Source organism: Notolepis coatsorum, assembly GCF_963971535.1.
Source record: "Notolepis coatsorum genome assembly, chromosome: 20".
NCBI lineage: Eukaryota > Metazoa > Chordata > Actinopteri > Aulopiformes > Paralepididae > Notolepis > Notolepis coatsorum.
Window position 1 is genome coordinate 27,464,725 of NC_140184.1, and position 13,023 is coordinate 27,477,747.

The 13,023-nt window shown below is 47.5% G+C and overlaps 1 protein-coding gene across 1 annotated transcript in view; it reads left to right on the plus strand.

Annotated features, from left to right (window-relative positions):
* tmod2 (tropomodulin 2) overlaps window positions 1–13,023 on the plus strand; it is a 44,397-nt gene that overhangs the window by 14,536 nt on the left and 16,838 nt on the right. The window contains exons 2-3 of the mRNA XM_084337261.1: window positions 6,550–6,783; window positions 12,703–12,859. Coding sequence (XP_084193387.1) covers window positions 6,658–6,783; window positions 12,703–12,859 — 283 coding nt within the window. The 5' untranslated portion in view covers window positions 6,550–6,657. The remainder of the gene's footprint in view (window positions 1–6,549; window positions 6,784–12,702; window positions 12,860–13,023) is intronic.

The following is a 13,023-nucleotide window of genomic DNA, read 5'->3' on the forward strand; positions in this document are numbered from 1 at the left end:
GCCCCGTCCCCCCAATAGTACACCGCCTGGCACACTGACCCTGCAGAATAGGCAGTCAGCATGGCCGTAAGCACACAAAAAAGGTTAACCAACGGAAGCAGGCAGCGCACCGGGGAAAAACCAGGCAACAGGCTGTTAACCCTAGCCTGGAGACTGCGGACGAGACAGGCGCCAGAGGGGACAGCCGAACACAGCCGCCCCGGCGGAAGGAGCGTAAGCTGGCGGTGTTGCATGACCAAGCCTCCATTTAACAACCCCCACCCAGAGGGGTCGAGGCAGAGAAGGCTGACACGATTGGCAGACGTCATGAACGTGCAGGGGCACCCTCAACCGGTGAACCCGGGAGTTGACACTGCTCCAACACACCAGGGAACCAACCACCTCGGTGTTACCCAATGCGGTGGTTGTTCCTATAACCCCTCAAGAAAAAACTCCAAAACACACCTGCGGGTATACACCGGCTATACCGCAGTACAAGTGTTTCAGTTTCCAAAAAGGGTTAACCCAGGCCTACGGGTCGCAAACATCACTTCGGACCGGGCCTGGCGGTACGGGAAGCACAGGGTCACCAGAGGAGGTCAAAAAACCACCCCCACAGGCCCCTCTTCGCCATGCGTGAGAGAGGAGCGAAAAACAATGGAGAACCAGCCCCTAAGCACACCGTACCTGGTATTCCCCGGCGGTCTCCCAACCAAGTACTAACCAGGACCAACCTGTGTAGCGGCCGAGATCCGACGAGATCGAGCGCGTACAGAATGGCATGGCTGTAAGCCATGACGACAGTGCTGAGTAAAAACATACCCAACCAGGGTCTCCATAGCGCTTAACCCTGTGACACCCAGACCGACCTGGCATTTTTCCCCCTGAAAAAAGCCCAAGTCCCTCAGGGTACCAGAACAGCAGATCTGCATCCCCGGCGGACAACGGGTTCAACTGATCTGGACCAGCGTGACCAGAACCAGTCCCGTGCCCTAACCACGCCGACATGCCCCAGGAGAAGGGCAGATATGCGTGTTGATCTTAACATGAAAAGAAGGCGCCACCCAGACGTCGGGACGAACCGCGCCTGGTGGCCCACCCCAAGGGCGTGAGACCCCACTACATATGTTCAGATCCATCCCGTCATCATCCCCCAGACATGAACGAGGATCCGTCGACAACCCACCCAGGTCATGGGATGTGGTCGCCGGAAGAGGAAAAACCCCCATCTCAGTTGCTTTATAAAAACGCTGTTTCAACCACAAGCAACTAAGGCGTGCCAGTCAATCGCCTGTTTACAGCGAGCTAGCACTATACGTGCGTCGGGACACACCCCCATCAATGAACAGGCTATTTAGACCTGTCATTGAATCCCCAAGGCGCCCAGGGGAACGACAAGAGGGGTGTGACACTCCCTAACTCCAACACTTCTGGAATAGAAAGAAGGAAGCATCAACAGTATGTATCCCAGTCTACACAGCCGGGGTAAAAAATGTTCACATTTTTACATCCCACCACCCTCCCATAGGAAAGAGACGGGGATCCCCAGAGAGACTTCCCACGCGAGCTGTACAGATTGAAAAGAATATATTGCACCTTGAGCCATGTAAAAAACTGGTTTTAGGGCCTCCGGGGAAGAGGCACCGAACCCATACACACTCAATAAACGAATTGAATCGAATATACATACAATAGAAAAGGACCCTTCTAGAGGGTCCACTCACTTTGACAATCTGAGGAGGAAGGCTCTGTACTCTGATGGAGGCTTCCTCACATGGATCACATGGAAGAAGGAGTCCGAACTCACAGAAGGCCTGAGTAGGCGCTTGGTGAGGAGGAGCCCTGACCACCCCCCCTGAAAACAGATCCATCACATGGACCTGAACAGCACACGGAAGTCCTACCAACAGAGACGCGCACGGTGACGTACTCTATGGCGGGGGAATTCCTGCGGTGCACACGCCCAATATACCAGGCCGTGGGACCAGGAACTCCCTCCCCCCCCCCCCCCCCCCCCCCCGTAACGTGCCGAACCGCCACGTGACGGGAACCTTGAAGGACAGGGGGTGTACCCCTGACCGACAGAACAATGGGGAGAGGAAAGGTTACCAGTTCACCCCTTTACGACCCCACACCCATGATACGACGTAACGACAAAAAGAGAATATGACACAGTCATAGTCAGCTCTATGAAGCGTTTCACAGCTCCACACAGCGCACGAGCTAACCTGCTATCTGATTTTTACTAAGGAAAAACACAGAATAGAGAGGGCTCTAAGAACCCCGGTCCAACATACACATGTGCTTCTGTGGCCAGTACAACCCAGTTGTAGGTCACATGACACACACAACCCATCATCATCACAATGAGAGAATACATCATTCTTGATTAGTATCGACCACAGGCCTTGCTAAGCACACGACAGCAACCAAACCAATTTCCCTTTAGGAAATAAGTTTCTCCAGCAGATTTAGCACAACCTCAGCAATCAAGCTGAGAGTTACATCGTATCCCTACCACACAAAAGACACAATTAATGCACAACATGTCTGATAGGAGGTGATAAAGTCCCCAGGGAACCGGGGGGGGAAAAACACAATCCTCCTATTTTACCCTCAATACGGCCAGTTAAAACAGGAAAACCTGTTAATGTGTGAACTCACTGTCCATTGTCATTACAGTCTGAGAAAGAACATTCTTTTACTCACTCGTCACCAAGCATAGCTTCACAGGTTAGTTGCCTTAGTAGTGAGTACACGGTACACATAAACACCATGATGTTTCTCACACAACAACCAGATCAATACATCACGACCTGCACGGGGAAGCTACTGCCAGTGACAAAAACAGCTCACACACAACCCGCAACGTATCTCAAATGCATTGCAACAACACACGTTTTGGGAAAAAACACCGTCATTCACAATACATTTAGCAAGGTAAAACCAGAAGACGTGTTATGAGGGTCTGGCCAACCCCGTACCTGCCCGGAACGCAGATCAGCGAAGTGCAGTCACAAGCGTCCCGTGTTGTTCGATCCGGGCAGCGTCGCCGCTCCACCAGTCGCTACAGTCCTCTTTGTTGACGCAATCCCCGTCTAGGCTCGGGCAGGGTTGACGAACATCCCCTGTCAAGGATGACGTCGTGGTCAAGAGTGTAAAACATGTTAAAAATCAAAGCACGTTCAACAGAATAGCATCAAGCTAACGGCTGCTCCAGCCGTTCGGGTGCTATCGCTTCCGCTCGCGAGACGCCGATCTACGACGCACGCGATCAGGAGCGAGCTCCCGGCGGCGCGCGAGAAGCCAAGCTCCCCGCGCCAGGCCACCGACCGGCTAACCGTAAGCTATGAACATGTAAACAATGACATAACACTCACCCAGACAGGCCGCCGTTCTGAACCCTCCTCACTTTTTAAGAGAAAAGAGAAAACAAGACGTCAACACCGCTTCACAACGGTGACAATAACACGTCCGGCGGAATCAGCACAGTACCAACTGGCCTGTATAGCTGACTTTGAACATGAATCTGCCGCTATCGCACATTACATGCACATATCCCCTCGTGAAGGAATACTCTCATTTGGATATGAAAGATGGGGTCTTAACACGGTGACAGAGAGAATCCACTCGTCCAGAACACACAGGGATCACCAGTGTCAATGGTCGCGGCCCACTAGTTAAAACTATAATGGTCGCCAGACCAAGGCCTTCTGTCGCCTAGACGGCTAAACAAAGGACCCTAGCCTGGGGCCGGTTTCCATAAACTTCGTCTAGTAGCCCCCATAGCACTAACAGACAAGTGGAGCCCGCCAGCAAACACTACTCACCCAACCTGGAACGCACCGCTCCTCACAACAGCGGCATGTCCGACAGTTCAGCTGTGGCCTGACAGGTTTCACCCCAACAAACACAGCAAGGAACTGCAGTTGAGAAGCATGCAGCGGCGTGCTCCCAATACGAAAACCGGTGGAGGGTTTGTAGAATGATCATCATCTTCTAGACACTCCAGTACGAAGACAATATCGCCGTATTTTCTCGAAAAATAGTGAGAGAGAAAATAAAGATATGATGTCAACGTATCCTTGTTTCCCAAGCTGTTCCTAATCCAATTTCTTCCATCATGGTGTCAAGTGTGGGGATCTACCGAGGCACCTCTTCCTTGTGGTGAAAGCGAGAAGGAGGAGAGCAGGTGACCACACACCTGCTTATGAAGGTAAGCTGATGAGGGGTGTGGTCAGACTAATACTGGTATTAGAGGTACATTTGTGGTTTATTCAGTACGCGTGCACGTACGCGAGATAGTGCAGAAGGCGAAGCCAAGCTAAGCCACTAACGATACAGAACATGAACATGCGGCACACTTCATAGGTTTTCGTTTCGTGGGAAACTAAACGTTAACGTCGTCGGACCTTTTATTTTTTTACCGAAATGTGGCACCGGCGGATCTCACGTGAATCAGTACTCGGTAGTACCGACGTGATTCGGTCGGTACCCTTAACCCTTTCACTGCCACACGGCAGCCGGTTAACCCTTTCACTGTGACAATATAGGTTAGCCCTTTTCTATCACACAACCGACGGCGATGCTCCATCATTAGCATCATTAGCTCCGCATTTGCGGAGCTAATGATGCTAATGATGGAGCATCGCCGTCGGTTGTGTGATAGTAAAGGGCTGACCTTCTGTCGTGTGGCAGTGAAAGGGTTAAAAGTACCTGATTCGGTACCCATCCCTATGCGAGACAATAGCCATGTTGACATGTCTTCAGATAAACTGGCACCTCTTATCTAGTTTTTTTCATTACCAAAGCTTATTATCCGCTTTGACTTTCAGGCAGCGCCTTGTTTTTACTTGTTGTTTATGAATTTAGCCACACGGCAGCTTATGTGGAATATCTCCTCCACACTGATATGAGCCGGAGTCGGCTCTGTTTACTGTGAGCCGGAGCCTCTGCACTAGTGCCAGTGCAGTGGGCTGGAATACGACCAGAATTGTCCTAATGTGATTTAGCCATTATTGAATAGAGAATTTTGAATCACATGCTGTGATCATTATTATCACTTAGGCTACATTTAGCCTGCGGGCTACCTTCTGCCATAAAGCCCCAAGAAAGCCCTAATGGTTCTGCTGTGACTCTCATAACTACATTGGAATAACAGTGGGATGCTTGATGGTCTAATGGAGGATGTAAGGATGAAATGGCTCAATTGACCTATATCAAACCCCGCCTCGTCTGTTCTTGCCAGTCGCAGCCGTCGCCTCCCTCGTTTGTCCGTTCCCGGCGCTGAGTTAGATGAGCTATACGTAGATAAGTGGGCTGTTCCAATGTAATGTGGACCGTGATGCCCGTGCCTCGTCCGCGACGCTGCAGCTGTGGATATAAACTGGCCTAAGCCTTGGTGGTGCCTGTTCTACCAGCTCGTCTCCTTTACTGCACCAGGGTAACAGACGGCAATGTCCAATGTGTGTCTCTTATCTCCGGATAATATCCAGACAGCATTTTCCACATTCCATTCACACCTGGCCACATCAATGCATCTTCATCACGCATGCTAGAAATCCGATTTGCAAGTGTGTGTGTTGGGTTGTTAAACATGATTTTCTTTTACATTTCAATTGTATCGCTTTTAATTAAACCCAAAATAAAATGCATGAATGATGATAAAGCAAGACTCAACATGACCATGTAGGGACTAGGGAGGCATTAGCTTCATGATCCCATGATTAATAATTTTTTATTTTGATCACAGAAGATGTCAACATTCACAGAGTGGATGATTAGCCCCATAGGCATAATAGTTGGGAGATACTGAGAAAAGCTGACTCTGGAGTGAGCAGTAGATTATAGGTGACTGCATTGCATTGTGCTTGAGGCAGAAGATGCTTGAGGCGTAGGTGAGCACTTGTTGTGATGCACCCGGTTGCTGTAGGGAAAGTGAACTCCCATGTAGCAGCCCACATAAGAGCAGTGAAGTTAATTGCAAGTGTGTTATAGCCAAAGTAAAAAAAAACTTGTGTTGAGAAAACCAGAATAACGAGATAGATTAGCGGAGAGCCGTGTAAAAAGAGGTGCGTAATGAGCAAGTATGTGTCGCGGAGAGTGTGGGACGCTTGAATCTGCGTTCTGCATTATGAACGCCGCCTATTATTGTTTACGCTCCGTGAAGCACTGTTGATGTTGCTCTGCTGCTTATCGCTATCTGTGGATCCCTAGTAGAATGCAGCGCGTTGGAATAATAGCGCTTCTTCTCGGGCAAGTCTCTGTTCTAAAAGAGTGAGTGATGAGGAATGAGGGCCATCTCATCTGTGTGGGGTAGTGCAGGGACTCTGGGAACCATGAGGTCATGTGTGTTATTCAGACTATGTCATGGGAGGAGAAGCTATGGGTGTAGCCTCTCTTTCTAGTCTCCACTGTGTTTATTCGGGACTACTTCATTCATCAGAGCTGAGAGACCGCTATTGTGCTCTTGTAATCACTCATTACCGCTTTTTAATGTGTGATTAATGTTTTTATTACGTTTTTAAATGCAGCTAAACCAAATGAGTTTTTCTCTCATCTTCTGTCTAGGTAGCCTACCTTCCCCTCTGGTTCTGAAGCTGGGATCCTGAGGAGCAGTAGTCATCTGTTCTGCGTGTTGCTGTAGTAGTACGTAGCGAGCTAGCTGTAGCAGGGACCATGGCACTGTCCTACAAGAAGGACCTGGACAAGTACAAGGAGATCGACGAGGATGAGATCCTTAACCAGTTGTCTGCCGAGGAGCTCAAACAGCTGGAGACGGCCCTGGAGGAGATGGACCCTGAGGTAAAGGCTCGGTACAGCTGCCTGGCACGGGTTCTTTTGGGTCTTGTGATATGATTTCAACTTTCTCATGACCGTAGTTCTAGAAATCGATCCACCGGTAGCTTGCTAAATCCAACAGCTTGTCCGAGCAGAAAGACTCGCACAATATGAAGGTTTTGTAACCCTAAGGTTTATAGCGGGCAGCTATCAGTGTTTCCCTAGATTTGTTTTCAGGCAGGGTGGTAGCTCCCCGAAACCATCAGTGTCGCCACATACACGGACTAGGGATGTCATGATTTGAGATTTTGATGGTACAATTATTGTCTGAGGAAATATTACAGTCTCACAGTTTTCACAATACATTTTTTAAATATTATTTAGAAGATAGAAAATATTTATATATATATATATATATATATATATATATATATATATATATATATATATATATATATATATATATATATTGTATATAGCCCATGATATAAATACAAATCTATCTTCCTTTTGAACAAAATAGTCGCAGGATCTCTGTTTCTGCATCAGGATTGTTGAAGATAATGTCAAAAAGAGTAGACTATAACTAGGGGTGTAATGATACACCTATCCGTACTGAACCGTTTCAGTACTGGACCTTCGGTTCACTACGGGCTGTGTAACGAACGAATGCAAGAGTACGTTAACCACCAATGGAACACTCATGCAGAACTTTTTTTTGCATGCAGAATTTTATTCAAAACTCCAAGTTCACCCCTTCCCAAAATATAACTTGCGCAAAGGGCCGGCTGTTCGTTCAGCCCACGCACAACACTGATATATTACCTGTAATTTAGCATAGCCTCATAGTGTGGCGAATGCACACGCGCGCGCACACACACACACGCACATGCACACGCATGCGCGCGCGCGCGCAGTGGCTGAGCCCGAACCCTGTTTTTAGGGTTCGAACGTTCGCCAGGGTTTATCGAACGAACGTTCGAACGTTCGTTTTTTTTAATTTTTTAACAAAAAAAATTTTAATACATTTTTTTTTTCATTTTTTTAATAATAAATTTCTTTTTTTATTGTATTATTATAGATCCTACGGAGGGCGGCATTGCATAGTCTATTGGTGAAAAACATGTTGTTTACAGTGGTGGCTGTTCATGTAAACATGTAATTAAACAAAGCACAATAAACAAGCTACTGAATCAAAGTATGATAAACAATAGCCCTTGCAGTCACGTAAGGGGCTAGATAAACAAATGCATTCGTTTTGTGGCATTAACGTTATATAGTTAGTGTTACACGTTCAATAACAGGTATTCACTCTTGGTCGACGGGGAGGGGAGCCGGGAGGCCTCGGCTCAACAGACCCGTCCACCGTCTACCTCGGAACGGTCGGGCTCCCAACACGCCTGCCGCCCGTCCGCCCTACCACCGTTCCGAGGTAGACGGTGGACGGGTCTGTCCACCGTGCGCCTGCTGTTGTTTCCAACGCAACCACCTCCCGCCATGAAGCTCGCGCTCCGTGGCCGAAAAAGGATGGTATTCATTAATGATCCTAATCTGCAGGTTCACCTACGGAAACCTTGTTACCGATTACTTCCTCGGCGGGGAGCTAACTACGGCTCCCCGGTAGCTACGGTAAGTCTGTTGAGGCTTGCCGATTGGTGGTAACAGCAGAGGCGGGTGCAAGCGGTGTGACGTAATTGGCAGAATCGCCTGTCAATCAAAATAGAGCTCTGGTTGAGAAATAGTATCCCGCTGCAGCCCGGCAGACCATACTGGTTGAGCCGAGCGCCTCGCATTCACATCACCTCAACCCCGTGCGCATCCTTTATTTTTTTTCACCGAACGTTCGAACCTATTAATTAAAGTCCGAATGTCAGCGTAACGAACGAACGTTCGAACGTTCGGGCTCAGCCGCACACACACACACCCTCCCTCTCTCTCAGTGCGTGAGGGGGATTGGTGCTAGATTCAGAAGGGGCTCTCTCTCGGAGATCAAATTCATTCATTCATGCATACATTCATACACAGCAACACGCCTCCAAACAAGGTGTGATGAACATGAATTGATATATTTTCCTTGGCATGAAACAGGAAATAGTATTTACCATTAAGGACCTGCATGAAGCTTCTTTCTCTATGCAATAACGTTTTACTCTGAGGGATGGTGATCGTGGTTGTTGTATTCAGTTCAATGACGTTGCGTGTCTCCTATCCGTCATGCAGTGCATTCAGGCCCACGCCCAGAATCTAATATATATATATATATATATTTTTTTCTTTTTCTTTTTTTTTTTATTCTTTTAACAAGTCTATTATTCATTTGAATATAGAATATTCATTGACAGCCCTACTTAAGAGTTACTGCATCACCCCTGAGTGGAACATGGAAAGCCAAATAAATAAACGTAAACTTTCCCCCACTCTACCGAAAACCCGTACCGAACCGTGACGTCAAAACCGAGGTACGTACCGAACCGTGGTTTTTGTGTACCGTTACACCCCTACCTATAACAGATTTACACACACCCCAATGTTTCCCCTATCATAGCCATTAGTGGGTGTTAGTGATGCACGATATATCGGCCGCCGATATAATATCGGCCGATATGGCCGTTTTTTTACACATCGGTATCGGTCCGATATCAAGATAGGGCCGATATTATTTAAAAAAAAAAAAAAAAAAAATTAACTAACTTTTTTTTTTTTTTTTTTTTACATGTTTTGGCCTTAAATAGTTTCAAAATATCAGTCATTTCTGAAAATAAGTTACAAAAGTAAAAGAAATTATGCGTTTTGGAAAATAGCTCTTTATTTGATTATCATAAAAAAGTGTTTTCTATACAGAGATATCGACATCGGTAAATATCGGTATCGGCCAGAACAGCAATATTAATATCGGTTATCGGTATCGGCCACAATTTTCACATCGGTGCATCACTAGTGGGTGTCATTAGCCAAGGTGAGCAGGAGGCAGAAGGAGTTAGAAAGAGGGTTGAAGGAGGCAGAAGGAATTAGAAAGAGTTTGAAGGTGAGCGACAGGCGGGAGTTAGAAAGAGGGTTGGAGGAGGCAGAAGGAGTTAGAAAGAGGGTTGAAGGAGGCAGAAGGAGTTAGAAAGAGGGTTGAAGGAGGCAGAAGGAGTTAGAAAGAGGGTTGAAGGTGAGTGAGAGGCAGGAGGAGTTAGAAAGAGGGTTGAAGGTGAGTGAGAGGCAGGAGGAGTTATAAAGAGGGTTGAAGGTGAGTGAGAGGCAGGAGGAGTTAGAAAGAGGGTTGAAGGTTAGCGAGAGGCAGAATGAGTTAGAAAGAGGGTTGAAGGTGAGCGAGAGGCAGGAGTTAGAAAGAGGGTTGAAGGTGAGTGAGAGGCAGGAGGAGTTATAAAGAGGGTTGAAGGTGAGCGAGAGGCAGGAGTTAGAAAGAGGGTTGAAGGTGAGCGAGAGGCAGGAGTTAGAAAGAGGGTTGAAGGTGAGTGAGAGGCAGGAGGAGTTATAAAGAGGGTTGAAGGTGAGTGAGAGGCAGGAGGAGTTAGAAAGAGGGTTGAAGGTGAGCGAGAGGCAGAAGGAGTTAGAAAGAGGGTTGAAGGTGAGTGAGAGGCAGAATGAGTTAGAAAGAGGGTTGAAGGTGAGCGAGAGGCAGGAGGAGTTAGAAAGAGGGTTGAAGGTGAGTGAGAGGCAGGAGTTAGAAAGAGGGTTGAAGGTGAGTGAGAGGCAGGAGTTAGAAAGAGGGTTGAAGGTGAGTGAGCGGCAGGAGGAGTTAGAAAGAGGATTGAAGGTGAGCGAGAGGCAGGAGGAGTTAGAAAGAGGGTTGAAGGTGAGTGAGAGGCAGGAGGAGTTAGAAAGAGGATTGAAGGTGAGCGAGAGGCAGGAGGAGTTAGAAAGAGGGTTGAAGGTGAGTGAGAGGCAGGCAGAGTTAGGAAGAGGGTTGAATGTGAGTGAGAGGCAGGAGGAGTTAGAAAGAGGGTTGAAGGTGAGCGAGATGCAGAAGGAGTTAGAAAGAGGGTTGAAGGTGAGCGAGATGCAGAAGGAGTTAGAAAGAGGGTTGAAGGTGAGCGAGAGGCAGGCGTTAGAAAGAGGGTTGAAGGTGAGCGAGAGGCAGGAGTTAGAAAGAGGGTTGAAGGTGAGCAAGATGCAGAAGGAGTTAGAAAGAGGGTTGAAGGTGAGCGAGATGCAGAAGGAGTTAGAAAGAGGGTTGAAGGTGAGCGAGAGGCAGGAGGAGTTAGAAAGAGGGTTGAAGGTGGAAGTTATTTGGTGGTCATGTGGAGAGATAAAAGGCAGACTAAGGGGGCTTTCTCACTAACCATTCGGGGTCGAATCAGTCCCCGGGGACGCTGATTCGCTCCAAACCTGGACCACTGGAATAGGTGGTTCCGGGTGCGCGCCAGTGGGAGCGGGGGGCGTGGTGTACAAGCTTGTACCAAAACACGGGAGAGGCTTGCTGTATCAACTTGCTGACACACACTTCATGCTTGCTTGAATTTTGGGCAGATAAAAACATACAGCAACAACTGGACAATACCCACAAAAACGATATTTATGGGCAATTTGGCGAGTTCAGACCTCAACCAAACAAGCATGTTGAGCCTCACGGCTCAGTTGATGAAAACATGAAGCCACGTTACAAGCACAAGACTTCCCTCGCTCGCATTAGGCCTGGCAATTTTTTTGCCATTGCTATGTCTATACATTGGTTTCTTGTTCGAATGCATTTATTTCTATTAGACCAGTGGTGCCCAACCAGTCGGCCGTGATCGACCGGTAGATCAATGACATGCAATATAATTGACGCGAGCGATGGGCTAATGTTAGCTTCTAACTAGTAATAAATAGGCTAAGCTAACTAGCTAACTTAGCTAGTTAGTTAGCTTACCGTTAACCCTGGAAAACGCTCAAAGCGGACTCCACGACACCAGTTCCATTCGTGAGAAAAGGGGGTGTGGGTTATATTGACGACGCTCGACAACAGAGGTTCAAATATAACTTCATATTTATTGGTTATTTGTTTCTTTATATCAGCATCCAGTTTCCACCACCGTGTGTTAAAACTCTTTCTGTGTTGACGTTAGAGCGTGACATCATCGCTATGGCAGCTTACACGCTCAAAACGCAAACCGTAAACAAAACCCGGAGCGCACCAAGACTGCAGTGTGTACGCAAACTAGAGGGAGGGGGGGGTGTTCGCACCCAAGGACAGAGCGAGGACGGAGCGGAGCTGATTCGACCCCGAATGGCAGTGAGAAAGCACCCTAATAAGACGGAAGGTATCATACTTGAGGGAAAACGGAAAACATATTGTTCTTATCAGCATTTAACATCAAAGCAGCCACCGTTGGTCCTCCAACGCCCCTGGCTCATCAGAGAACAGCTCTGTTGTTCCAGGGAGAGGGGGGGGGGGCGGGAGAGTTTGGCTCCTGTCAACAGGCTGCCAAGTGTTTGTTTGTTTATTTGTGAGCAGAGCAGTGGAGTAGAATGAAATCTCTCCTGGGCTCTTGGGAGGTTTATTTATTTTCCGTTTAAACGAGAGAGAGAGGTGGCCTGGCCAACATGGTAACCACACAAACCCTGAAGGAAAACGCTCAAACAGTGGTTGGAACACATTGTTCTTTTCTTTTGTCTCTCTCCACAAAATACCAAGCGCAAAACCTATACATCTTCAGTGATCCCACATTCCAAATGGCTTACTAATGGTTTTCGTAGCATAGTAAACTATGTGGGAGGATGTTTGGGAGCGTTTTGGTTCCCCATCACTAACAAATACTACTGTTTTTGATGTCTCAAAAGTCAAAACACACCGTTTGTGCTTTCTGCATGGACTTAAAGCACTCTCATTTTGGGACATTTTGTAAACGCCTCTTAAAAGTATCCATTTAACACAGTTAACCAGTTAGTATATACTCTGAATATACATCTCTTGACCAACTAATTGTCCTACTGCTGTTTAACTGTCTCCTCCAGAATGCACTCCTCCCAGCAAGCATGCGTCAGAAGGACCAGACGGGAAAGAAAGACACGGGGACCTACGACAGGGAACGACTGCTCAGCTACCTGGAGAAGGAAGCTCTGGAACACGAGGACAGAGAGGATGTAGTGCCCTTCACTGGGGAGAGGAGAGGTGTGTGTGTATGTTAGGAAGATTGAGACGTTACACTACAATCAGTCCCTTTTGAGATCGCAAAATGAAAACCTCTCGCATCCGTTGCTTTGAAGAAGGTCTCTGACTGAACGCTTGCAATAAAAAAAGTGATTGTTGCATAGTGTAGATCTGAGTGTGTGGAT